This window comes from Heloderma suspectum, chromosome 1, assembly GCF_057233095.1.
Source record: "Heloderma suspectum isolate Gila_16-S chromosome 1, 16-S_ref, whole genome shotgun sequence".
NCBI lineage: Eukaryota > Metazoa > Chordata > Lepidosauria > Squamata > Helodermatidae > Heloderma > Heloderma suspectum.
The window spans coordinates 13,430,776-13,458,529 of NC_139458.1; the positions used below are offsets into that span (position 1 = coordinate 13,430,776).

Here is a 27,754-nt window from a genome sequence, read left to right on the forward strand (position 1 = left end):
CAGTGACGCACTATCATGGCTATCAGGGACATTCAGATCTTTCCTGTATAGTTCTTCTGTGTATTCTTTCCACCTCTTCTTAATTTCATCTGCTTCTGTTAGGTCCCTGCCTTCTTTGTCCTTTATCATGCCCGTCTTTGCACAAAACGTTCCCTTGAGATCTCCAATTTTCTTGAAGAGATCTCTAGTCTTTCCCATTCTGTTGTTTTCTTCGATTTCTTTGCATTGTTCATTTTAGAAGGCGTTCTTGTCTCTCCTTGCTATTATCTGGAAGTCTGCATTCAGTTGGATATATCTTCCCCTTTCTCCCTTGCTTTTTGCTTCCCTTCTTTCCTCAGCTACTTGTAAAGCCTCATCAGACAGCCACATGGCTTTCTTGCATTTCTTTTTCTTTGGGATGGATTGAGTTGCTGCCTCCTGAACAATGTTACGGACCTCCGTCCATAGTTCCTCAGGCACTCTGTCTGTCAGGTCTAATCCCTTAAATCTATTCGTCACCTCCACTGTATATTCATAAGGAATATGATTTAGGTCGTACCTGAATGGTTGAGTGGTTTTCCCTACGTTCTTCAGTTTAAGCTGAAATTTTGCAACAAGAAGCTCATGATCTGAGCCACAGTCAGCTCCAGGTCTTGTTTTTACTGACTGTATAGAGCTTCTCCATCTTTGGCTGCACAGTACATAATCAATCTGATTTCGATATTGACCATCTGGTGATGTCCATGTGTAGAGTCGCCTCTTGTGCTGTTGGAAAAGCATGTTTGCTATGATCAGCGTGTTCTCTTGGCAAAACTCTATTAGCCTTTGTCCTGCTTCATTTTGTACACCAAGGCCATGCCTGCCTGTTATCCCGGTGATTTCTTGACTTCCTACTTTAGCATTCCAATCCCCTATGATGAAGAGGACATCTTTTTTTGGTGTTAGTTCTAGAAGGGGTTGTAGGTCTTCATAGAACCGATCAACCTCAGCTTCTTCGGCCTCAGTGGTTGGAGCATAGACTTGAATTACTGTGATGTTGAATGGTTTGCCTTGGATTCGTACTGAGATCATTCTGTCATTTTTGAGATTGTACCCCAGGACTGCTTTTCCCACCCTTTTGTTGACTATGAGTGCTACTCCATTTCTTCTAAGGGATTCTTGCCCACAGTAGTAGATATGATGGTCACCTGAATTACATTCGCCTATGCTTGTCCATTTTAGTTCGCTGATTCCCAAGATGTCGATGTTCAATCTTGCCATCTCATGTTTGACCACCTCCAGCTTACCTTGATTCATTGATCTGACATGCCAGGTTTCTAAACAATATTGTTCTTTACAGCATCGGATTTTGTTTTCACCATCAGACACATCCACAGCTGAGTGTCCTTTCGGCTTTGGCCCAGCCGTTTCACTCTTTCTGGCGCTACTTGGAAATTCCCTCTGCTCTTCCCCAGTAGTATATTGGACACCTTCTGACCTGAGGAGCTCATCTTCCGGTGTCATCTCTTTTAGTCTTGTGATACGTTCCATGGGGTTTTCTTGGCAGGAATACTGGAGTGGGTTGCCATTTCCTTCTCCAGTGGACCACATTTTGTCAGAACTCTCTGCCATGACCTGTCCGTCTTGGGTGGCCCTGCACAGCATAGCTTATGGCTTCACTGAGTTACGCAAGCCCCTTCGCCACAGCAAGGCAGTGATCCATGAAGGGGTGATTTGCATGATTAAAAACCAACTAATCCTTCATAACAAGGCTTGTAAAACACCTCTGTAAATGAATACTTCATCAATTAATACAATACAAACTGTCTTTCATATACTCCCTTTTAGACTACTTTTAATGATAAACACTGTCACAGAGCACATGGAAAGGCAGACTGGAGGATTTCTCTACACATTAAAATAAGGCACACAAGGAATAAACTACAGAATTTAAAACACTACCATGGGGGATGAATATGTGTATATTTTTGTCTTTCTGATCACCATTTTACTTTGTCACAGGAATTCACCTATTGGCAGTAATTTGAACAAACAACTCAATGTTATGAGTATAATCCTGTTGTGTTATGGCTGGTTGTACATGCATATTCATTGTTCACTGACTCAGTTCAGACATTGTGCTAAACCATGGTTTTGTACCAACCCTATTTCAGAACCTAAATCCTGGGTTGAAATTCTAAATGTCCAACAGGTAAAAACATGGTGTAGAGCTGTTGGTCTGTGTTGCTCCCCTCCCTCCTCCTCTTGTCTTTCTTTTCATCCTCCATCCTCTCTGCACCCAGTTTTATGAGTTCATTTTCATCTCCATGGCTTTTCAATTCAGACACCATGCCAAAGCATAGCTAGCACAAACTATGGCTTTCAAACCCACTTCAGATCATGCTTTTTGATTCTGCTTTGCTGGTTTGATCACAAACCATGATTTGTCAATTCAGACATCATGCAAAAACATAGTTAAGTTTCCTTAATCATAGCTTGGTGTGATTTTGGCATTTAGCCATTGACTGTAGCATCCTCGTGCCTTCCTAGAGTTGAAACCCTGTTTTTCCTCCTGGCCTTTAGAAGGGCATCCCATTATTGCACAAGGTATGGCTTTAACATGGTGGCTACAGTAGGGAGCAAGCTATACAGAGAGGATATCCAGTCCTTTGCTACTTGTGTTTCATAGAAACTTAAAAACACAGTCAGCCTGATCTAGCAAGAGGTTCTATGCACAAAAGCTGCCATTGTTGATGCATATCCCCATCCACATTGCAATGTTAATCCATGTCTTATTGAACTGGCTGGATGTTCCTTTTGATGTGACTGGAAATAACATATCTGCACCCAAGGCCACCAGTTGTTCATCACTAGTTCATGGGTACAGCTATTTGGGAGCCCAAGTGCTTTTCAATGGAGAGAGTTCAACATTTGCCTACAAAGTCATCAAGTGATGTTCATGCATGTGTGAGGCAGCCCTCAGATTCAGCAGAACTCGTGTATGTGTGAAGCTCCACAGGTTTTGCAATGATCAAGAAAGGAGAGAAGGCTGTAAATCTGTCACTTCTTGTTGTCTTGGTCATTATCGAGGTAGCAAGAACGTTTGAATTTAACATAGGAAGGTAAAGCTATAGATAGGATGACTGGTCATGTTTGTTTTTTTGACGCACTCTCATCTGCTTCCTTGGCTTTTCACTTTCAGTTCCAGGCATCCACTTTGGGCTGTTTGAATTCACCTCCCCCCCCCCCTGTTTTTATGAACTGGTGCCAAGCTCTGCTAGTATATTATTCTCAGTTCCAGAAAAGTAAACAAGATAGTATTTTATTAAAAAGAAAACAAAAAGGCTTATTTTAAGAATGTTGTCACTACTTTTAAGCAGGGTTTCTATACAGTTACTTTTACCACTGATCAGGTATTAGAAGCCCCAGTTCCTACCCCTAACCAAATTTAGGCCAATTCCCCTATCAAGCTCCACCCCAATGAACTCGCAGGCCTAACGTGAGGGCGTGAATGGCAGTCTTCTTTCTGGTCAGGTTTGACTTCCCCCTGGAACCTTCAGTGCTGTTCAACAGGTGTCTCCTGAGGTCTTCAGTCCGGTCCAGCAGTTGCTCAGTCTCCTGACCAGGCTGACGCTCAGGCTTTGCTCTTTCCTCCGAAGACTGCTCCGCTTGCAGACCTTCTTTAGCTTCTGCCTCATGTGCTCTCAGCTGCAAGGCTGAGATGGGGCAGAGACAAAGCAAGGCCAAGCTAGTCTGTAGGGAGCACGAGTTAGCACCAAGAGCCGCCTCTCCTAGCTGCTAAGACAGCCTTCCCTTACCTGGTAGCCTCCAGAGGTGTTAAAACTATAATTCCCATCAACCCTAGCCAGCTTAGTTAGGATGATGAGGGTTGTAGGCCAACACTGGAGGCCGCCAGGTTGAAGAAGGCTGTGCTAAGACCAGTAAGCAGATCTGACCTAGAAGTCTTCAGGGGGCATCAGCTGTTCTCTTCTGCTGTATTGATGTTAAGAGGACTCCTTTTCTGGTGTGGCTGGATGGTTGAGCATAGGCCAAATTCCTGCCTAGCATTTTTCAGGTCCCATGCTAAGGGTATGCTGCAGGATTGAATGATTCCGAGTGCTACTGATACCAGGGGTTTAAGATTTTCCGTAGAAATGAATGTTTTGTTCGTTTAATTGGCAGGGGAGGCTAATGAAACCACAACACTACCTGCCTGCAGATTCAGGATACAGTAAATGGGAAGGCCCTGCTTCATCTTTATTGTCCTCAAGAGTTTCTTCAGATGCAAGGGGAGAGACTGAGCAATGTAATTAGGTTTGTTTCTCAGAAGAGGTGGCTGAAAATACAGCAAGTCCATTTGCATTGAATGCCAAGAGCTTAGTGCCTATTATCCTTTATGGAAATATCACATAGGATCAGCAAAGAAATGAGAACCTTCCTCTGTGTCTTCTCTTTTGACTAGCAAATGCTTGTCATTTTGATTCTTAATCATCCTCTTAATCATCCCCATGACAGCAAGCTTTTTTTTTTTAAATGCTCTTGTTGAGGGGGTGGGGTAAAAAGGATGCAAGGCATATTTCAAAGGTTATGGAACCAGCCATTCAGATGAGGGTTTGAAGAAGCCAAAATCTGCCCAGGTCTCAACCAGTCCTTATTTATGTATAGGCAGCACTGTTCTGATATTTAATGAGCTACAAGTTTTGCAAATCAGGCAAATATTTTTCCATGTTTAAATCAATGTAATTTGTGGGACTACTGAGCCACTGAAACAAAACTGGGTATTTTACTTCAGATTATTTTGATGTGCTGTGTAATTGCCGTTACTTGTCCCATGACTGAGGGATAGGGTGTTATTGAAACTGAAATGAATAAATTGAGAAGGGGCTGTATCTCACGGGTGGAACACCTCCTTTGCATGAAGAAAACCCAGGTTCAATCCCTAGCATCTCCAGGTTGAGTTGAGAAATACCCCCGTCTGAAATCCTGGAGTGCTGCTGCCAGTCAATGTAGACTAGCCTTCCCCAACCTGTCACTGTCCAGATATATTGGACTACAACTCCCATCATCCCCAGCCAGCATGGCCATTTGTCCAACACATCTGGCAGGGACCAGATTGTGGAAGGCTGCTGTAGATTTAGGCAATACTAAATGACAGGGACCCGTGCTCTGAACTGGTATAAGGCAGTTTCCTACATTTGTAAATTTTAATGTTTCATTCCCTGAAACATCCAGAAATGCAGATTAGGAGAGCTTGCTCTTTACATGGGTTCTGCCTTTAATAGGGAGGATTACACGGTGGGAAAAAGGGAAAGAATTGCACCATGCCTCGGGTTGCTTGGGAGTGAGGAATGAAGCAGTGCGGCAGCCTTGGAAACGAAATTTGATGGGGGGTCTTAACAGCTCAGCCAGGCAGTGGGAATTGCTCCCTGTCACTGCTGCTTGCCTAGGGCCCAGGAGCTGGTGGCCCTTTAGGGCTAGAAAAGAGCCGGCAGCATGAGGGTGGCCGTGTGTCCTACTTCTCTTTGAAGAGCTGCCCAGTCCAAGCCAGTTTAAAGATCCAGAAGCATAAGAAGGGCGGGCAGCAGGGGCTTGGAAGTTGCCTATCAAGAGTTGCCACCTGGACCACAGACTGGCACAAGTATCCAGGTCACCTGGTCACAGTCTTCCCCAGTAGGGTGAGAGGCACTGTATTTCTATTTAAATTATAATAACTGTTTCTAGATCTCCATCTATACATATAAATTGTGTATAGATATTATGGTTCCAGGGCATAGTCTGAAGGCACATGAGGCAGCCACCGTGCTGAAACTAAGCAGGTCTGGGTCTGGTCAGTGCTTGGAGGGGAGACCACCTAAGAACCACAGTAGCCACCTTGAGTTCCACAATGGAAGAAAGGTGGGATAATTAATTAATTAACTAACTAACAAACAAATACATAAATTTAGCTGTGATAAGCTATTAAATGCCTCTCAGAAATAGTTTAGTCTCTTTGAGAAAACTAAATATTTTTCCAGCCTGGCCTTAAACAAGAGTTAGCTGGCTCATCTTGGAGGCTGACACTTTGCTCACATATAGTCCTAGGCTCAATTAGTCTTCTGAAACTTGCCTGTTTGTTGTACAGCTTCGCACTCAGGACTCCTTGTCTTCTCCTTCCACCACCTGCTTCCTTCTTTCCTTGGTCCGTTTTATATTTTTCCATTTGTAGCTTGGGCTCATTAGCTGCTTGTGACAGCCGGCTCCCACCTCCTTTGGGAAAGGCCCAATTGCCTTCAGGTGGAGTAGTGAGGCTAGCCAAATTTCCACCTGTACACCGCCTCTCATATTAGCATATGCAGATTTTATGGAAATTGGCGCCCTCTTTCATCCTCTGTTTTGGCAGTGCGTAAGCGGCCACTCTGTGCTGCAGGTGGAACCAAGTAGCAATGTATGGAGTTGTTTATATACTGAAACAGACCAGTATTGCCTGCTGTGACTGGCTTTCTGTGTTCTCAGGCAGAGATAACTTTCTCAGACCTGCTACCTGAAATCCTTTTAACTGGAGATGCCAGTCACTGGACCCAGGACCTTATGCTAGCCTTCCTCAACCTGGTGGCCTCCAGATGTGTTGAACTGCAACATGCTGGCTGGGGCATGCTGGGAGTTGTAGTCCACCATATCTGGAGGGCACCAGGTTGAGGAAGGCAGCCTTATAGGTACCAGCACTTGCTCTATCACAGAGCTGTGAGCCCTCCCTCAAAAGCTTTACCCCATAGCCATTTGCTACTTGTCTTGGCTGCATGATTCATTTCAAGGCTGCACTAAAGAATTCTGCAATGCGTGGTGTGCTTTTTTAAAGTTTGTGTGGTTTACCCGTATTGTAGACAGAATGTTGTCTCGTGCATGGTAGATGGGGATGCCAAGGAGAATTTGACGGCGCCTTCCTACTACTTCCAAGAAACACCCATGAATCCCTCCCTCCTCCAGTCACTGTCCACATCTGGCACTGCAGATATGGCAGCAGTCCAGAAAGTTTTTATGTATTGATGGGAATGGTCGGAAAGAGGCTCAATAGCTCCATGCCAGGTATTCCTGAAACTTGTTCCATAGCCAAGCAGACTGATATTGCCATATATTATTAAAGCAGTATTTCCTTTATTCGGAGACATCATAGAATGGTTACTTTTTAAACAGCGCAATCGCAAATGTGTCTACTCAGAAGTAAATCCTGCTGTTTTCTTTGGGACTTACTCCCAGCTAAGTGTGTATAGGATTGCAAGCCAAAAGGGCTTTTAGAAACGTGCAGCTGTGTAATTAAAGAAACAAAACAAAATCAACTCTTTATTTTAACGATTTGACTTTGCAAAAGTAATGGCCCATTTCATAACAAATCAAATAACAAACAAAAAATAAATGAATCAACCCTAGGGGGAAAAGACTTGAAAAATCAGTTTCAAAGATTTAGGATACAGCTTGTTAAAGCACACCCTCCAAGTGAGTACCATGAAAGAAAAGTGATGTAAGTGTGGAATGCTCAAAATTATAAATAACAGTTGAGGAAAACTGAACTGATCTCTTGTATTTCCAGTTTGCAAAGTCAGTTTTAGCTAGGGAGGGAAGTCTCCTTTTCCAGAAAATCACCAGTGCACCAAGAATTAGAATCTGCCTTCAGCCGAGTTGATGATTTATAAGGATTTCCCACAGTTTATCATACAATCCGTTGATTGAGGTGGGGGAGGGGATTCCTATTCTTCAGTTACCTGAAACTTAATTGCTTTTAGAAGAATGAAAGTTACATTCCGAATCTGAGGAATACTCATTGAGTTAAAAGCCCCTGCAAGTCTGTGTTTGGGTCTAGGGATATAAGATAGCCCATGATTTATTTTTTTGATGCGGGCTGCTCTTCTCATCCAGTATACTTTGAGTTTGATATATTCCCACCAACAGTGAAAACAAGTCCCAGCCCTCTCTGCCTATTTTCTAGCACTATTTAGTATGCTGGGTACTTTATATGTGACAACTTATAAGGTGTCGGATTCAAATGCCATCTGGATAATATTTTAAAGGAAAGTTCTCTAATAACTACAAAGCTTTTGGCACAACCGCCTAGTCATCATACCCTCTTGTAATTAAGCCTAAGTTTGTGTAGCTGAAACAGCTGCATATTCTTTCCCTATTTCCCTCCATGTGCAAACATTCCTTGTCTTTTTACCTCAAAGAAAGAAAACTTGTCCCAGAAAAGTAGATATTTGGGGAATATCTGGAACTAGGTCTTTGCTCGAAGTATCCGAGGCTTTCAGAGTGGATTGCACAAATGAATTAACAGAGACAGAAGTGGATTGAGATTTTTCTCTTTATGGTAGTTCTTAAATGTGTAACTGCCTGCAAATTCCTGGTGTATCTCAAGCAATTAATTTTGATACATTGGGTCTAACAGGGTAATCCTTATGTAGGGATGAAGGATCGTGGGCTTGTGGCAGATCCGCAACGCCCAGTCCTCCCTTGTTTGTTTATTTATTACATTTCTGTACTGCCCTATAGCCGGAGCTATCTGTTAGATGGGTGCCTCAAAGTCTTTGACGCCACATAAAGTTATTACCCCTTCATGGATCACTGCCGTGTTGTGGCGAAGGGGCTTGCGTAACTCAGTGAAGCCATAAGCTATGCTGTGCAGGGCCACCCAAGACGGACAGGTCATGGCAGAGAGTTCTGACAAAATTTGTTCCACTGGAGAAGGAAATGGCAACTCACTCCAGTATTCCTGCCAAGAAAACCCCATGGAACGTATCACAAGGCTAAAAGAGATGACGCCAGAAGATGAGCCCCTCAGGTCGGAAGGTGTCCAGTATACTACTGGGGAAGAGCAGAGGGAATTTCCAAGTAGCCCCAGAAAGTGTGAAGCAGCTGGGCCAAAGAAAAGAAAATCCGATGCTGTAAAGAACAATATTGTTTAGGAACCTGGCATGTCAGATCAGTGAATCAAGGTAAGCTGGAGGTGGTCAAACATGAGATGGCAAGATTGAACATCGACATCTTGGGAATCAGCGAACTAAAATGGACAAGCATGGGCGAATGTAATTCAGGTGACCATTACATTACTTTGGGCAAGAATCCCTTAGAAGAAATGGAGTAGCACTCATAGTCAACAAAAGGGTGGGAAAAGCAGTACTGGGGTACAATCTCAAAAACGACAGAATGATCTCAGTACGAATCCAAGGCAAACCAACATCACAGTAATTCAAGTCTATGCCCCAACCACTGAGGCCGAAGAAGCTGAGGTTGATCGGTTCTATGAAGACCTACAACCCCTTCTAGAACTAACACCAAAAAAAGATGTCCTCTTCATCCTAGGGGATTGGAATGCTAAAGTAGGAAGTCAAGAAATCACTGGGATAACAGGCAAGCATGGCCTTGGTGTACAAAATGAAGCAGGACAAAGGCAAATAGAGTTTTGCCAAGAGAACACGCTGATCATAGCAAACACGCTTTTCCAACAGCACAAGAGGCGACTCTACACATGGACATCACCAGATGGTCAATATCGAAATCAGATTGATTATGTCCTTTGCAGCCAAAGATGGAGAAGCTTTATACAGTCAGTCAAAACAAGACCTGGAGCTGACTGGCTCAGATCATGAGCTTCTTGTTGCAAAATTCTGGCTTAAATTGAAGAACGTAGGGAAAACCACTCAACCATTCAGGTATGACCTAAATCATATCCCTTATGAATATACGGTGGAGGTGAGGAATAGATTTCAGGGATTAGACCTGATAGACAGAGTGCCTGAGGAACTATGGACGGAGGTCCGTAACATAGTTCAGGAGGCAGCAACTCAATCCATCCCAAAGAAAAAGAAATGCAAGAAAGCCAAGTGGCTGTCTGATGAGGCTTTACAAGTAGCTTAGGAAAGAAGGGAAGCGAAAAGCAAGGGAGAAAGGGGAAGATATACCCAACTGAATACAGAGTTCCAGAGAATAGCAAGGAGAGACAGGAAGGCCTTCTTAAATGAACAATGCAAAGAAATCGAAGAAAACAACAGAATGGGAAAGACTAGAGATCTCTTCAAGAAAATTGGAGATCTCAAGGGAACGTTTTGTGCAAAGACGGGCATGATAAAGGACAAAGAAGGCAGGGACCTAACAGAAGCAGATGAAATTAAGAAGAGGTGGAAAGAATACACAGAAGAACTATACAGGAAAGATCTGAATGTCCCTGATAGCCATGATAGTGCGGTCACTGAACTTGAGCCGGACAGCCTTGAGAGTGAAGTCAAATGGGCCTTAGGAAGCATGACTAACAACAAAGCTAGCGGAGATGATAGTATTCCAGCTAAGCTATTTAAGATCCTAAAAGATGATGCTGTTAAAGTGCTGCACTCAGTATGCCAACAAATTTGGAACACTCAACAGTGGCCACAAGACTGGAAAAGGTCAGTTTATATTCCAATTCCAAAGAAGGGCAATGCCAAAGAGTGTTCAAACTACCGTACAATTGCGCTCATTTCACAAGCCAGCAAGGTTATGCTCAAAATCCTACAAGCTAGTCTTCAGCAGTATGTGAACCGAGAACTACCGGAAGTACAAGCTGGGTTCCGAAGAGGCAGAGGAACTAGAGATCAAATGGCCAACATTTGCTGGTTCATGGAGAAAGCAAGAGAATTCCAGAAAAACATCTATTTCTGCTTCATTGACTACGCTAAATCCTTTGATTGTGTGGATCACAACAAACTGTGGCAAATTCTTAAAGAGATGGGAGTACCAGACCACCTTACCTGTCTCCTGAGAAACCTGTATGAGGGTCAAGAAGCAACAGTAAGAACCGGACATGGAACAACCGATTGCTTCAAAATAGGGAAAGGAGTACGACAAGGCTGTATATTCTCACCCAGTTTATTTAATTTATATGCAGAGTACATCATGAGAAACGCCAGGTTGGATGAATCACAGGTCGGAATTAAGATTGCCGGGAGAATTATCAACAACCTCAGATACGCAGATGATACCACCCTAATGGCAGAAAGTGAAGAGAATCTAAAGAACCTCTTGTTGAGGGTGAAAGTGGAGAGTGCAAAAGCTGGTTTGAAACTCAACATTAAAAAAACGAAGATCATGGCCTCTGTCCCCATCACTTCCTGGCATATGGAAGGGGAAGAAATGGAAGCAGTGACAGATTTTATTTTCTTGGGCTCCAAGATCACCGCAGACGGTGACTGTAGCCCTGAAATTAAAAGACGCTTGCTCCTTGGGAGGAAAGCTATGGCAAACCTAGACAGCATAGTAAGAAGCAGAGACATCACCTTGCCAACAAGGTTCGTATAATCAAAGCTATGGTTTTCCCAGTAGCAACGTATGGCTGTGAGAGCTGGACTATAAGGAAGGCTGAGCGCCAAAGAATGGATGCTTTCGAACTGTGGTGCTGGAGAAGACTCTTACGAGTCCCCTGGACTGCAAGGAGGTCCAATCAGTCCATCCTAAAGGAAATCAACCCTGACTGCTCATTGGAAGGACAGATACTGAAGCTGAAACTCAAATATTTTGGCCACCTAATGTGAAAAGAAAAGTCACTGGAAAAGACCCTGATGCTGGGAAAGATTGAAGGCAAAAGGAGAAGGGGACGGCAGAGGATGAGATGGCTAGATAGCATCACGGATGCAATGAATATGGACTTGAGCACACTCTGGGAGAGAGTGCAGGACAGGAAGGCCTGGCATGCTGTGGTCCATGGGGTCACGAAGAGTCGGACACGACTGAACGACTGAACAACAACAACAAAGTTATTATAGTTTTTGCCATCTGAAGCATAGCATAAGGGATATAGATAGGCAGTGCTTGGAACTAGAGGAGGAACTTTGGGGAAAAAACTATTAGTGTTAGCTTGACTTAGACAGTTTGCCCCAGTCTTATGAAACTTGGTTAACTATCATAGCTGTTGTACCAGATCAACAAAATTAGATGTTACCTGTGAGTGTTTCCAGGTTTTGGTTACCCACTTATGCTGAAAAGGAGTTTGTAAACTCTTGTTGAAACTGGACTGGAAGATTGATGGGAAGAAGTTAAGATTTTGTCTTGTTTGCATTAAAAAAACAGTTATTTCATCACAACTAGCTAATATCTCCTGTACATTGTTCAAAGGAGGACTGGGGTTCGGACAGATATAGAGCAGTGTCATCGGTAAACAGTCTTGTGTCATGTTATTAATTTCACGTTCCTTGATCCTTGTGACCTTGTAACCTTGGCTAGGGGTTCAAGAGATTGACCATACAAAGAGCAAGAGAGAGCGAGAGCAGGGCTCTCTTCTGGGTCCGTCTCCTAAACAAGAAATAATCAGACTGAAATTGTTGATTTTGACCTGGACTGTAGGTTTAGCATATGGGACCTTGATTGCCCAGAGGAAACCTAGCTCAAATTTCATACATTGTAGTACTTGGAAAACATAGGGTTCCTCCAGGTAATCAAAAGCATTCTCTGCATCTAACAACAAAACTGCAAGTGAGACTTATTTCAAGCAATAATTAAGTATATTCAGAATTCTCTGTACATTGTCTGTTTTCTGCCTATTTGTACTTCATGCTGCATTATTTAGGGAGCAATCTTATGTGGATCGACGGTCTCCTCCGACCCCGGGGGTGGCTGCCTATCCAGTGCAGGGCGGGAGGAGTGGATCTCCTCCTCACTCCCCTCACTCTGCTTTCGATTTCGGCTGTCTAGGTGAGGGACCTTGAAACGTGGGAAGCGGCAGCTGGATGACACGTAGGATGTGTCGTACAGACATTTCCAACCTCCCCGCTCTGTCCTGCCCCTGGGAATGCCCCATTTTCACTGCTTCACGCTGCTCTTATGAGTGCAGAGCATGGGGCCTATCCGCGCTGCCTGTGAGGCAGCGCAGGAGGGGATGGTTGGTTCCCAGGAACTGTGAGGCAGCACAGGCTCTGAGGTTGGTTCCCAGGAACTGACCTATCCCATGGCCGTCTAGCTGCTGACTAGTGGCCATAGGATTGCGTCCTTAAAGTATATATTAAGCAGGCTGCTTTGTGCAATTTGTTTATTCATATTGAGTTGAGTGCCACAGTTCTGATATATTAAATACATACAGAATTTCAGTGTATGCATCTAAATTATTCCCCCCCCCTTTTTTTTCTAATGCCTTTGTATTTTGGACATTTCCCTCTTCTTTCTGTGTGTTTGTGTGTAATTACTTTTGCCAAGAAATGCAGCAAGAGTTAATCATTAGGTGAGCTTTAAATCAAATTTTGAAGTAGCCAATGCTTTTTTCTTTGGGGGTTAGGGATGGTTGCCTAGACTGAAAAAAAAACTTGACTGAATTATGGGCAGCAGGACTTCTGAGTTGTGCTGGAGGGGGAAAAAAAACCTCTTTTTGCATGGGAATTAAAAGAACAGGATTAGTATTTTGTATTTCAGTTGACACTTGTTTGTTTTCGAAGGACTGCAGAAGATGGGAAGGGTTAGAGGTTAAAATAATATTAAACTGAGTCATTGTAATCTATCATTCTCTTCCTTTTCTTCTTGGGTGTCATTATAGGCAGTTCGATCAGAATCAGGAAAAATAACAGCAATCAACCCATGGCTTGATTTGGGGGTGGGTGGGATAGAATGAAAATTTGTGTTGAGGTGTCAATAGCAAGTCATATTTTTTCTCGCTGAAGGGAATCTTGCTGCATTTTTTGAAATTTGAATGCTCTAGGCACAATTAAAAGGGAAATAAAGCAGGGATGTACTGAAGATAGAAAGAGTCAAAATGTTGGTAGAGGCATTGAACCCACAGAGGGATTGTCCATAAACTACATCGTGCTTTTAAAAGATTGTTTGAGCTCCATTCCTCTCTGTTACACACCTTGTCCCATATTAAACAGTATCTCATTGTTCACTGGTCATAGCTTTGCTAACCTGGCTCTTCCCTGAGGCATGACATATTTTGTGGATGGTCCCAGAGCAAGTGAGGCAGAGACCTTTTTATTGGACCAGTTTAAGGATCAAAATGTTGGAAGTAGCTGCCTTCAAATTACACAGATCTCTTCTTGAAGTGTAAATTCTAGAAGTTACGGTAGTTGTTGGCCAGTGTACTTTCGGTTACCCTGACTCTGTCTTGCCTTTCTCAAAGCCTCTGGAATGCCGCAAAGCTGCCTTTCCAATAAGTTGCAAACGGGCTGGCGTGCATTTACACATCTCTGCTTCCTGTTGCAACCTCCCATGTGTAAAGACTGGATGACATCCTTGCTGTCATTATCCTCCAAAGTGTTAATATGTATTTATTGCTATGGGGCAAAGATAAGGCCTATGTAAACATTCTAATATTAATTAAACCTTTGGATGGTTTTCCAGTTTCTGGAGTTGGGGGTACTGTAAAACAGACCACGATGAGTAAAAAAAACAAACCCTCCCCTTGTTGTCTGTGTTTTTGGAAACCATTCCATCCACCATTTGGATGGTGTCACTTTCTCCTGTGCAAACATTACAACATCCGAAGGGAATGAGAAATACTCATTACCACAGGACCAAATGTTAGGTCCGCAAGGATCAAGCAAAGCAGAAGCAGCTTTTGGGCCCAGAGACTCCCCGCTGTCTTGATGGACAGCCCTGCCTGAACAAAAGCTTAGCTGCTGCCTGCCCTTGTGTCCCCCCACCCCCTTTCATGCCCATCAGCCTTCTTTCAGGTCACAGAGCTTGGGATGGAGTGTTGAAATTGTAGGTTTATAAAGACCTTCCAACATGCTAATCCAGAGAGGCCCTTGTACTTGGATTCTATTAACATTTACTGTTGCCAGTTTCTGAGTGTCTCGGTTAACTTTAAAACTGGAGCATGTGCAGCCATCTGAATGGACAATTCGTGTTGTATACTGGAGTTGCTTGAGAGACCTGCAGGAATTGTGACTATGTAATCTGCTCTTCTGCCAAAGGATCTAGTCTCCTGCAGCAAGAAATTTGAACATCATCAGTGAGCTGTGTATGCTGCAGTGCTAATCATTAATCAACCCTCACCTTCCCCATCTCTGTACTGGCCTTTTATGTCGCTGTCCCATCTGCATAATCCAGTGGCTTTTAAAGTGTGAAATTGGCCTTCTTAGGGAAATGAAGCATGCTCCTTTCTTGAAACTTTCCTTGAGGTGCTTTTTTTGGCTGAGAGGTGCAGCTTCAATCTTGCCTTGAAACCGATGAACCTGACATAGTATAAGAGCTATTGTAGTATAGCACAGGGGCAGGGAGAAAGTAGACCTCTAGATGTTTTGGAATTCAACTCCCAGCATTCCTGACCATTGGCCATGCTGGCAGGGGCTTCTGGGAGTAGAAGTCCCAAGCATCTGGAGACTACCTTCTGCCCAGCCCTGGTACAGTGGATAAGGATGTCACTGGCAAGTCCCCAGGTCCAGTATCAGCTCACTGGGTTTGGATGTAGTGTTAAACCATAGTTTAGGACGTAAGAGGAGCCATGCTGGATCAGACAAAGGAACCATCTAGTCAGGATTCTGTTCACACAGTGGCCAACCAGCTGCTCACAGGAAACCACAAGCAGGAAATGAGTGAAACAGCACCCTCCTGCCCATGTTCCCCAGCAACTGGTGTACATGGGCATACTGCCTCTGATACTGGAGGTAGCATAGATGCATCAGGACTAGTAACCATTGATAGCCTTCACCTTGAGGAATATGTCTAGCCCCCCTTTTACCATCCACTCTGGTAGCGAATTCCTTAGTTTGACTGTGCACTGTGTGAAGAAGTCCTCCCTTTTATCTGCCCTGAATCTCCCACCAGTTCATGGGATGACCGAGGGTTCTAGTATTTTGAGAGAGGGAGATAAATGTCTCCCTACCCACATTCTCCACACTATGCATAATTTTGTAGACCTCTATCATGTCTCTCCTTACCCTCCTTTTTTCCAAGTTAAACAATTCCAGCCATTGTGACCTTCCCTCATAGGGGAGTTGCCCCAGCCCCTTGATCATTTTAGTTGGCCTTTTAGTATTACAAGAATGAGCCACAGCAAGCCTTGGGCTTGCATGCTCCCTGCTGGTCCTCCAGTGCAGCCCTGAGGAGGAGGTTGGAGGTGTTCGCTTGTGTTTTAGATTAACTACATCATGCTGTGTCATCCAAACCCTGACAAATTTTGGTTAATATTAACCATGGTTAGTTTAAACAAGCCAATTAAAAACCATAGTTTATGAAGCTGGTTTGTTTCAACTAACCATAGGATTAACAACTGTTGAGGGTTTGGACAACCCTGTAAACTGTGGTTTGCCCCTCCCCTCCCCCATTTGCAATATGAGGATAATATTGCCAAAATATTCTTCCTCCCTGATCCTTTTTTCCTTTTGTGTTGTGTGTTTTTAGATTGTAAGCCAGCGGGCAGGGATTGTCTTGTTTTTATTGACAGTATATATGTGGGCCTTTTTAGCTGAGGAATAGAATAAAAATGCTTTAAATAACTCAGTAACAATCTTACCTCACAGGCTTATTGGAAGGATTAGTGAAGAGTTGCGTGTGAATATTCTATAGTGATATACAAATGCTAAGTATTAAGTAGTATTAATCCCAAATTCTGATGAGCCTGCGCTTGGGCCTTGTTGTAGAAACCTACTTAAGCCTTAATGTATGTTAACTTCATGGCCAAAGCAGGGATCAGAAAACACGTCGCTAGTAGCAGATGTGAGTTCAGAGGTCATTACGGCACCTTGCCTTAATTTAACCTGCAGCCCATGGGAATTTAACACTGACAGGAATTTCAAATGAATCCTAGTTGTTTCTCATAGGCTGTTAGTTTGCAGAAGTACCATACGGAATTAAACTTTTATGTCTGTGAGCTCCTCCCTTTCAGTTATGAAACAAATGGGAATTTGCTGAATGAATTAATTTTAATTCCATTGTAAAAGCCCATCCTGAGAGCTGTTATGTATGGTAGTTTATAAAGCCCTGCAGAGAGAAATTAAAAGTAGCTTCCCCTTCTAATTGGAGCTTTCAGGAAATAATTGATCACAAATTGCAATAGGCTTGCTGTGTGAGATTTGTTTGCTTTTGCTTCTGATAAATGGAAGTTTTTACCTAATAAGTTCACCAGTGACACAGGGAAGCAGCTGCACTCAGTTACAGTAAATCTGGCATCAGTAAATCTTATTTTCCACCCCTCCCTCTCCAAAGAATTATAGCTAACAAACCATTATTCCTATACTGTTAAGCTCCTAGGAAAGAATTTCAAGTTAGAAGCAGGAAATGGATCGTATAATGGCCAGTGAGTGGTTGACGTGATGTTTTCAATCCAGTTTTATAAGGGTCAACTTTACCTTCCGAGTACAAACCTCCTAAAGTATACCACAGACTTAAACATCCCGCTCTGTCTTTTCAACAGGGTCAGCATATTTCATTAGCGCCTGTTCCGAAGATCGAGGAAGTCCTCTACGAATATCAGCCATTGCACGTAGAGACCTATGGACCGCTGGTTCCAGAGGTTGAACTGCTGGGAAAATTTGGGTAAGTTTTTGTTTTAATGTTACTGTCAGTGACATGGGATTCCATCTGGGAACCTCACCACCTTATTTTCCCCTCAGAGTTTTAAAAAAGAAAAGGCAAAACAAAAAGATCTTAATGAAATAGTCGACTTCCTGCCCAAACCAATGTTTTGTTTGGGTGGCTAAATGTGGTTTTTGTTTCTCCCCCACTCTTTCTTTGCTTGTCTGGTCTTTTATGGATCAGTTGAGAATTCGGCTGGATCCCATTAATGTTTTCAAGGTTGCTATTGGCAGTCAAGAAGAAATAGCTGTTCATTTTCAGTTGCACGGTATTAAAAAAAGAAAAGAAAAAAAGAAAACGGAGGGCTTGATTTGCCCAGCAGCAGCAGGCCTGTAAAAATATCAGAACTGGTCCTTTGCCATGGGAGAGGTTAGATTTTACTCTCTGACCTAAAGCCCAGTGATGGGTTCCATCTACCAGGGGAGTGCCTATCTTCCAAGCTCCATTTAAACATGAATGGGAGGACCGGCTTATACACTGGGCAGTTCCCATGCAACCTCCCCCAGGTCTCCTGGTGGACTTGTTTCCCAGTGCAAATTGCATGAAGGTTCCAACTGTATGAACCATTGTGTCCATCTGGGGACAATATATGAGACTCCCACAGCTTGAAAAATGGAAGGTGTTCTTGTAGATTTCCATGGGTTGCACTGAGTATTTGAAGAAAAAAAGCACAGAAGTTAATTTTAACCTAAGTAGGTAGTGCATAGTTGGCCCAGGAGCAGAGGTCACATGGCTTTTGTGTGCATGTGTGTAACCTGGAGATGCTGGACTTGGCATCTAGAATCAGGACAGTGGAGGAAAACAGTCTGATTCCACGGGGAGGGTCGTAGCTCAGTGCTAGACCACATGCTTTGCATCTAGGTTCAATCACCAGCATCTCCACGTAGGGCTGGAAAACCTCCTGTCTGAAACCCTGGAGAGAGCCACTGCCAATCAATGCCAACTATACTTGGCTTGATGGGCCCATGGTTTGTCTCAGTGTAAGGCAGCTTCCTATGTACCACAGAAGCTGCTGTGGTATAATACAAAGGTTGTGTTCCCATAGGAAAAGAGGCACCATAAAGAGGCAAGACCAAACGGCTGGATATAAATTAAGTAAGTAACTAAAATCTTGTACTAGGCCAAGCCTTCCAGCTCTACCTCTCTTGCCATTTAGATACACTGGTTTTAAACAGGCAGTACAAATGCATCCATAATGTTAATAAGATCACTAAATTGGGATTAACCAATGATCTCATTACGTGGGATTAGACTAGGTTTCCTGATCCATTCCAACAGCTTAATTGAGGGGCCGTTTAAATGTTGGGTTTCACATCCAATTTATTGTTCTGTGCTTTTCTCCCCGTTGTCTGGTGTATCGAGTTATCCGAGGCAAATATTAATTAGCTCTCCCAACCCTGACACAGCCTGATCTAGCAAACGCCACCTGTTAGTGGAACAGCTGCTTGGGCCTCCAAAGCTCTGGGATTTCTGATGACAAATTAAAATGTGTGGCAGGAAATAAGCCCCTCGTTCCATATCAGGGACCTCTGGGTTCTTGACATTTCAGGTTTTCTGCTAGAGCTTGAGAACTGGCTTTCAGCGATGTATGTGAGTCAAAGTATCTTGCATGTAATGCTTTTCAGCCTGGGACCTAAATTCTTCCAGTTGTGTTTGCTATTTCTTAAACGGTTCTGCTCTTGTTTAAAAATAATACCTTCAACAATTTTTTTTAAAGCAACACATGATAAAATTATGATAATGACGATGGGAGGCAGCGTTTAAGCGACTAAGTGATTAGCTTAATAGATTTTTTAAAAGGCGCTCATGATTAATTGGGCAGCAGTGTTTAAAACAGATTTTTAATACATATTTTAGTACACATTTTAATACATTTATTTTCAATGCGTATTTTAATACGAAAACTGCAGGTGGCAAACACCGTCTTAAAAGGAGGCATTCTCTCTTCTCACCCACTGGAGGAAATGCTTCTTCTGAGATGATGCCTGCTGTGCAGTGTGTGAACCTCATCTGAAAACCAAAGAAAATTGCTTCAGAAACACTGCTTTTTACCCAAATGCAAATTTAATGGATAGATCAACTGATCCATTAATTAAAGCTCGGATGATTAACTGATTTAAAATGTATTTACTTGGATTGCAGCCTTCCACATTAATGTTTCTTGTTAATAATATGCTTACCATTTTTGTTGCGTTGTGGCTTAGTGGTTAAGACGCTGAACTGCAGACCGGAAGGTCGGCAGGACAGCAGTTCGAGACCCGAGTGCCGCATGATGGAGTGAGCTCCCGTCTTCAGTCCCAGCTCCTGCCAACCTAGCAGTTCGAAAGCAAGAAATTGCAAGTAGATAAATAGGTACTGCTTCGGCAGGAAAGGTAACAGCGTTCCGTGCACCTCGGTGTTCAGTCATGCCGGCCACATGACCACGGAAGCGTCTTCGGACAGCACTGGCTCTTCGGCTTAGAAATGAAGATGAGCACCACACCCTAGAGTCGGACACGACTGGTTGGGGACACCTTTACCTTTTTTTTAACCTTATCTACCTTACCTTACAACAGCCTTCCCCAACCTGGTGCCCGCCAGATGTGTTGGACTACAACCCCTATTATCCCAGCCAGCATGGCCATTGGCTGGGGATGATGGATGGTATAGACTGACACATCTGTAGGGCACCCGGTAAGAGAAGCCTACTGATGTTATAATGACTGCATTGTAGGCCAGTATTATTATCCTCACTTTTGCAGTGCCCATTGTCATGACAAGCAGGCTGTGTGTTGAAGGAAGGGTTTTAGGGCAGCATCCAGTGCTGGCAATCTACCAGCGCTAAACATGCTGTGCTCGCGGGAATGACCACTAGCACAACGGGAAGCTAGCGCAACTCAGGAAACTAGCTGTAACTACCACTTCTGGAATGGAACAAGTCAGTGGAGCTCCCTTCCATGAGCTCTGCTGACTTGTCCCATTCTGGAAGCAGTAGTTTTGAGTAGTTTCTGGTTGTTCTAGCCAGCATTAGCTTCCTGTTGCACTAGTGGTCGTTCCCACTAGTGCAACAACAGCAGCCTTGGATGCTGCCCTTATGTTGCAGAGACCCTTGGGGTAAGAGCTGTGCTCTTGGCATGCAAGCACACATGGCGCCCCACCCTGGGTTCCCTGTCAATGAGACTCAAGCCACCCTGGGTGAGGAGGGTGAAGGACAGGCATGATTTGAAACGGGGGCTTCCTGTTTCACAGCTCCATCTTGAAGCCATTATGCCAACTCGTAAGTTGTGTTCTGCTCTCAACTCAGAACAGTGTGTGAGTTGTACAACAGCCTTGCGAGGCAGGCTAGGGTGAGTAATTGTGATTTGCCCAGGGCCCCACCCACTGAACTTCATAGCTGGGTTTTGAGCTTGGATTTTTCACAGCCAGACTTGGCATTGCACCATGCTGGCTCTCTTAGGCCTAACGATGCCACCGCTCGGCTTGACCAGGAGATGTTCAGCAGGTCTGTCTCTCACAGCAGCCTAGCTGCCCATCCTCTGGTTTGTCTGCTGCAGGAATGTCAGAGAAATCTGCAGTGGATTCAAATGCGTTCGGATTTCTATGAGTCCAACCTGCGGATTCCACAGCAGATCGGCTTTTTCCAAGTGGAGCAGATTCCACGGACTTGTGGATTAGTTGTTTACTTTGGAGGGAGATTTGCACAAATGTGCATTTGCCCAAGTGTGCACTCGCACTAATATGCACTAGCGCAAATGTGCATTAGCAATCAGGAACAAAATTCTCATACATCCCTGAAAAAAAAAATCCAGTTCTGTTAATGAGGAGATGATGGAATGAAAGATGCCTGACAAATCTGTGAAACACAGATGGAATGGATTTAATAGCATCTGTACCTCCCTAGCCTGATATAATGTATGCACATCAGCAGCAAGGGAAGAGGAAGGTCCGTGGCCCACTGCAGTGGAGCCAATTGCCAATGTTCTTTGGAATGGAATAGAAGCTTCTTGCTTGTTGCGGTTGACAACCCTAGTGGTACTGAGCACACAAACAGCTTTCTAGAATAAGAGGTTGCAATGTCTGTCCTTCTATAGCTGTGCCTGTCTCCAGTGTGATGCAGTGGCTGGACGGTTGGACTTGGGTCTCCCTGCTTTGAGTTCAAATCTTCAGCCAGTCACAAAGCTTACGGGGTGATTTTGGGCTGGCCGCCAGCTTTCATAACTTGCAAGGTCATCATGGGGATAAATGGGGGAGAAACTATCCATGCCTCTCTGAGCTCCTTTGACAAAGGGTGGGCAGAAAATGTAATAAAAGGATCTCTGTGAGGTGGTTTCTTTTAAAAAGAAATAGGTACAAGGGCTTCCTGGGGTATGCATTTGGACACATCGTGCATCACAATCTGCTTTTTGAAATACCCTCTCTGAGTTTCAAAAGCAGCCTTATATTCAGTGCAGCAGGATTCTCTTTTGAGGGGGAAACAGAAGTGCTGCCAAGTTTGAGGGGCACCCAGGCGAGGTGCCTTCCAAGGCCCCCTCCATCTTGGCCTCCCCCTGCCCCCGGCCTGGTGCCTGCATTGGATGGCATCAGATTGGCTGAACTCCCTGCCTTGGGGAAAATTCAGCAGATTAAAATGTGGGTGGGCAGGTGCTGCCATCGCTGCTGTTCTGGCAGATGTTTGGGGGCCTTCTGTGTTGCACCACTGGGGGAAAATAAGTCACACACTGCCTGTATGTAAGCTCTGTGGGCCTCTGCACTGTGGCTCTATGGCTGAGTGGGACTTGAACCTGAGTCCCCCTGGACATAGTCTGGCACTCAACCAGCATGGCCGGTGGTCACGGATTACGGGAGTTGTAATCCTGAATATTTGGAAGGCATCATCTTGCCTACCCCTGCTCAAAACACTACACCACACTGGCTTCATCATCCAGGGACTGGTACTTAATGTCTGAAGCATCTGTCCCTGCCCACCTGGCTGGAGCTATTCAGTGAAAGGTGCAGCGGTTTTGCTGAGAAGGCTCTAGCAAGGGTGCTGTGAATGATATTAGGCCAGTATATTTTTGAAGGATTCATCTCATGGAATGCCCTGAAAGTAATAAACGGTGTCTTGAAAATCAATAGAAAACGCTACCAGAAGTAAATTTTCAGAAAGCTGCAGGACAAAAGTAAGACACTGCATTGGCAGCAAAAAAAAAAAAAGAGAGAGGGTGGGGGAGTCCTTTGCTCCTGAGAGTTGGAGCAGCTGAAGTCTGCACATCGCTTTGGGAAACTGTCTGGTAAGCAATAAATTGTTGTAATCAGGTTATAATATTATTTTAGGGACATGAAGTTTTGCTGTAGTCTGTGACTAGCAGTGTGTTGGGGGGGTGGGGGGGGAAAGAGGAAAGAATGCACAACGAACTGGTCTAATGGAATGGTTTTCAACCTGAGTTCCAGTGAATCCTGGGGTTCTCATTCCTCCATGAGAGAATCAGTAATGATGAACAAGCTTTCTTGGAAGTTTAGCATGTCTATCTTTGGCCCCTTTAATGTGCAACTCTAGCAGAGTGTTGAATCCACACTATGGCATGCTCTTGGTTCACACAAGGTGACGGTGAGGCACAAGAGGCACCAGTGTGCCATGAGTGTGCTCCCTACAACAGGGGTGGGCAGACTTCTACTTTGTTGTTTTACTAGAACCCCAAGATCCACCAACTGGAGCCTGGTACAGAAGTCATACACTTGGAATTAAAAAGTTCTGAGCCCAGGAATTGGTTCTGAGTCCCAGAACTGAATGGAGCTCACAGTCCTTCCATGCAAAATCCACTCCTGGTTACCTGCTTTTTTCTTTTCAGCAGTATAATATAGGAGGAAGTCACTTTGTTGTTGCTATTGTTAAATAATTGGAAGTCAGATACCTATTGCAAACCACCCAGAGATCTATCCGTAGATCCAGATCTACATTCTGTGCACCCCTAAAATATGCCCCAGAATCTTCTCCAGCCTGTGGAGGTCTGTGGCAGATGCATAGAGATTCCATAGCAGAAGAGTAATTTGGAGGGGTTCCCTGAAGCTAGAGAGAGTGGAAACTGCAGATCTTGTGCAAAAATGAGACTGCAGCCACAAAAGGTGAGAAAGGGAGAACTTTTGGAGTACTTCCATATTAAACATGAAACATCATTGCAATGTGGAGTGCCAGTATCATTTTGCCCTTATACAAATCTATAGTGTGGCGAGATTTGGAATACTGTGTACATTTCTGGTCCCTGGACTTAAGCAAAGATATTGTAGAGTTGGAAAAAGGTGGAGAAAAGAGCAACCAAAATGTTCAGAAGCAAGTCCCTTATGAAGAAAAGTTATAATGTCTGGGAGTGTTTAGCTTAGAAAAAAGGCAAGTAAGGGGGAACATGATAGACAAAATTATGCATTGTGTGGAGAAAGTGGATAGGGAAAAAAAATTCTCCCTCTGTTACAATAGAACAACCCAATGGCATCATCCCATGAAGCTGATTGGTGGGAGATTCAGGACAGAAAACAGGAAGTTCTTCATATAGCACATAGTTGAACTATGGAATTTGGTACCACAAGATATAGTGATGGCCATCAATTTGGATGGCTTTAAAAGGGGATTGGAAAAATTCATGGAGGATAAGGCTGTCAAGTGGCTACTAGCCATGATGGCGATATGCTACCTCCAGTATCAGTTCCATGACTAGGGAACATGGGCAGGAGGGTGCTGTTGCGCTCATGTCCTGCTTGTGGGCTTCCCACAGGGAGCTGATTGGTCACTGTGTGGACGGAATACTGGACTAGAAGGGCCTTCAGTCTGTTCCAGCATGGCTCTTTTATTTCCTATGAATGTTCTAGCCAGCCAGCCATGCCCTTTTCCAGGATACTTCATTCCTTCCCTGTTTTTTCTGTGATCCCACCCTCAGCAGTCAGCGAGCATTCCAAGCCCACTGAGCTTGCTCAGTCCTCACTAAGACATTTTGGGTTTTTTTTTCTTCCCCCGCCCTGATTTTTTCTTAAGGTTTTCTGTACTGCAAATTTTCGGGCTCCCCAAGCCTGCTGATACCTCCCTCTTGTCTGTGGATGGTGTCTTTTTGGGTACATAAGAATCAACACTCTGAAAATAAAGTTTCCTGTAAAGATATTGGATATGTCTGGGTGAATAAAAAGGGTTTTGCCTGGTACCGTAAAGTCAGCGAAGTTGGCACTACATGTACCTCCCTGGGGACGGTGTTCCATAGCTGGAGCATCACGACCAAGCCTTTCGATGGAGCTGGTATTTGGAGAAAGGCATCAGTTGATGAGCTTAGTGTGCCCTTAGTATTTAAGCCAGTTGCAGGTTAATCTAAATTGCAGTAGAAGTCTGGGTAAATGCCATCGTGAGCAATCCATGTCCTTCATCCTACCACCAGTGTAGCTGCCTTTCAGGCCGTCCAGGGGATCATTTCCACTGTTTAAATGGTTGATATCGTCACAAGATATACAAGAATGTTGGCTGCCATTCCACCTCGAATCCACACATTGAATGCAACATGTAATTACAGTGTATATGTGTAGCGTCCGACAGAGTCTCAATCTATGCATTCTTTAACCCCAAGCAGATTGGGTCTGTGTGCATTACCCTCTATGTGTGTTATGTCCAGTGCACAGGTGCAAGGCTGGGCAGGCTAGGGATAGGTGAACATGCAATGTTTGAGTTCATTGAGGTTCTCCGAATTTTTCCTCGAAGCTTGTTTTGCCTTGTTTGCCTTCCTGAATGTGAGCATCTTTTTTTCCCTGATCAGGAAAAATGTGCATTTTAAAGTGCACAGTTGTTCCCAATTGGAAAAACACACATTTTTAAAAATGCACATTTTTCCAGACAAAAAAATGTTCATTTATCCCCATAGGCTAAAGTGTGAAAATGGTAATTTTTGGTAATTTGCAAAAAATTCCCAAGAATTGTGTTCCTGCTCGCGTTTGTGTTCAGGGTTGTGAACGGGGCGCGTTTGCATGATTTGTGAACAAGAAAAAAATTCTCATACATCCCAAGGGTAGCACACCTGGATAGTGAGTATGATATTGCCTCAGCTCCATGTGTGTAGGGTTTACATGCAGTGGTAAGCATGAATAAGACAACTGTATTGCTAAAAGAAATCTTTGGTCACTTTCTTGTCTCTCACTTTAAAAAATGAAAACAAGAATTTTAAAGTAGGATTAAAAAAAATACAGAAACATAGCTGCATGAACCTTTTCTACTGTGAGAAAAATAATGATTAAACTATCTATGTAACTCTCAAGTGGCACATCTCTCTCTGGCACTGCCGATTACATTAATTTGCTCCAGGCGAGACGGAAACACAAGTTACTGTTTTGCCAATGAGGGCTGAGTTTTCCCAGTGCTAAGTGCTGATTGAGATTCCCAAGACTTCCCTGTTGGCAGCTGAGGTTTTCCTATGTTAGCAACATAAGGAGATATATTTTCCCCTGGAGCAACCAGCTTGCACTGTTTTGGAATCCAAAATTTGACTTTGGTGTTCTGTTGACACTTTCATCTTAGATTTGATCAATATGCTTAGCATTTTATAGAATAAGATCCCAGCCAAATGTGCCTCCGCTGTTGCATGGCTATTTATTTACACTCTGCATTTTTTGTTGTGAAGAACCTCCAAGGCTTAGCTACATGGAATTAAAATAATTGTGGCTTAATAAAAACGACAAAAGTAAACAAAACAAAAAAAGACAGAAGAACATCAGCATAAAACAATTGAGCAGAGCAGCATCATTATCAAATGGAAAATGAATTCATATTACAGGCCCAAAACTCTGCAGAATAATACTGCTTTGCTCTTACAAAGAAATTACATGAAAGAAGGGGCCAGATGGACTTCTTATGGCAAAGAGTTCCAGAGCCTGGCTACCACAACAGAGAAGGCCTGTCCCCAGTACTGACCAGCCGCACATCAGTGCAGGGACATAGAGCATGGCCTCCCCCAAAGAATTCAGTGGTCAGGCAGGACCATGTGGGAAAAGGTGGTCCTTTAAATACCCTGGTCCTAAACAATTTACTTTTGGGCTTTGTAAGTGAACCCTTTGAATTTTGGCTTGGAAACAAATTGGAAGCCAGCGCAACTGATTTGATAAGAGAGACCACATGAGCTCCCTAACTGCACTGGTTAAGACCCTCACTGCCTCATTCTGCAACATCTAAAGTTTCTGATCACTTTTCAAAGGCAGCGCCCCATAGAATTTGATGCACTAATCGAGCCTAGGTGCCACTAAGGCTGTTAGTCACATTATGTCTGTTACGTTATGTCTGTCCCCATGCTGGATTTTTAACTGCCTGCTGTGATTTGTATGCTGTATTTGGATTTTTTAAATTATATTTTGGTGGTTTTATTAGAAGCTGCTCTGAGAGCCAAGGCTTAAAAGTGGCCAATAAATAATAGTAATAAATAAACAAATAAGGCATGAGCTGCAGTGGCCAGATCAGTTCTCTTCATGAGTGGATGCAGCTGTTGCACTATCTTAAGCAGAGCAAAAGTAATCCTGATCACAGGCACTACCTGGATTTCCAGAAGCAAATCAGGCTCAAGGAGCACTTCTAGTCTGCTACGTGTAGTGCAAAAGCAGCTTCAGCCCCAGCCAAGCCACCACCAGAGATGGGAAAGCAAAGGCAGACCCCCTTGAGGCATTGCCCTGATGTGCCTGACCCTGATGCTGCCACTGCTCACTCACACCCTGACCCTGGCTTACCAGCGCAGGTTATCCAGTCCTGGTAGGCTGGGAGCCCAGCTCCAAAGTAGAATGGTGGCAGGAACTGAATTGGGTATGTGTGCTTGTTTTGCCACCGCTCTCAATCCACCACCTGAAGCAAAAGGCTCACTGAGCCCCATGCTAGGGCCATTCATGAGCCAAAGGGAGAATTTGGCACATGCTGCTTTCTCACATCCTGGAATGGCTACTGAAACACTCCTTTCTATAGAGTTCTTAGAGACATTGGAGCTTTCTTTTACTTTGAATCTGGCAACCTACACCAGTCCTCTTTTTTATAACGTTGAAGGTTTTATATGCATGCTTAGGAGGAAAAGAAAAGGATACCCATCTCTCTACTTCTTTGAATGATTCCCGGGTGTCCTTGTGAAATGCATACACAGCATAGTGTGTGATATATGGGTTGGAGAGATGTGGAGCTCAGAATGTGATTCAGCAGAAGGCCTCTGTATCCTTTTACTCCAGCACGAGTATATACAGTAATCCAAACATCCCCCGGCAACAATGGAAAGCTGTTCTGCTTGTGCACAGGAGTTTGCTGTCCGTCTCTCCCCAAGGCTATATTCCTGTGCAGATGCAAAAACTGGCA

The 27,754-nt window shown here is 43.9% G+C and overlaps 1 protein-coding gene across 3 annotated transcripts in view; it reads left to right on the top strand.

The window, feature by feature from the left end:
• The window catches only part of MNAT1 (MNAT1 component of CDK activating kinase), a 166,221-nt gene that overhangs the window by 103,983 nt on the left and 34,484 nt on the right, over nt 1-27,754 (top strand). For all 3 annotated transcript variants that reach the window (XM_084836546.1, XM_084836537.1, XM_084836555.1), the window contains one exon: nt 17,291-17,412. In XM_084836546.1, coding sequence (XP_084692672.1) covers nt 17,291-17,412 — 122 coding nt within the window. The remainder of the gene's footprint in view (nt 1-17,290; nt 17,413-27,754) is intronic.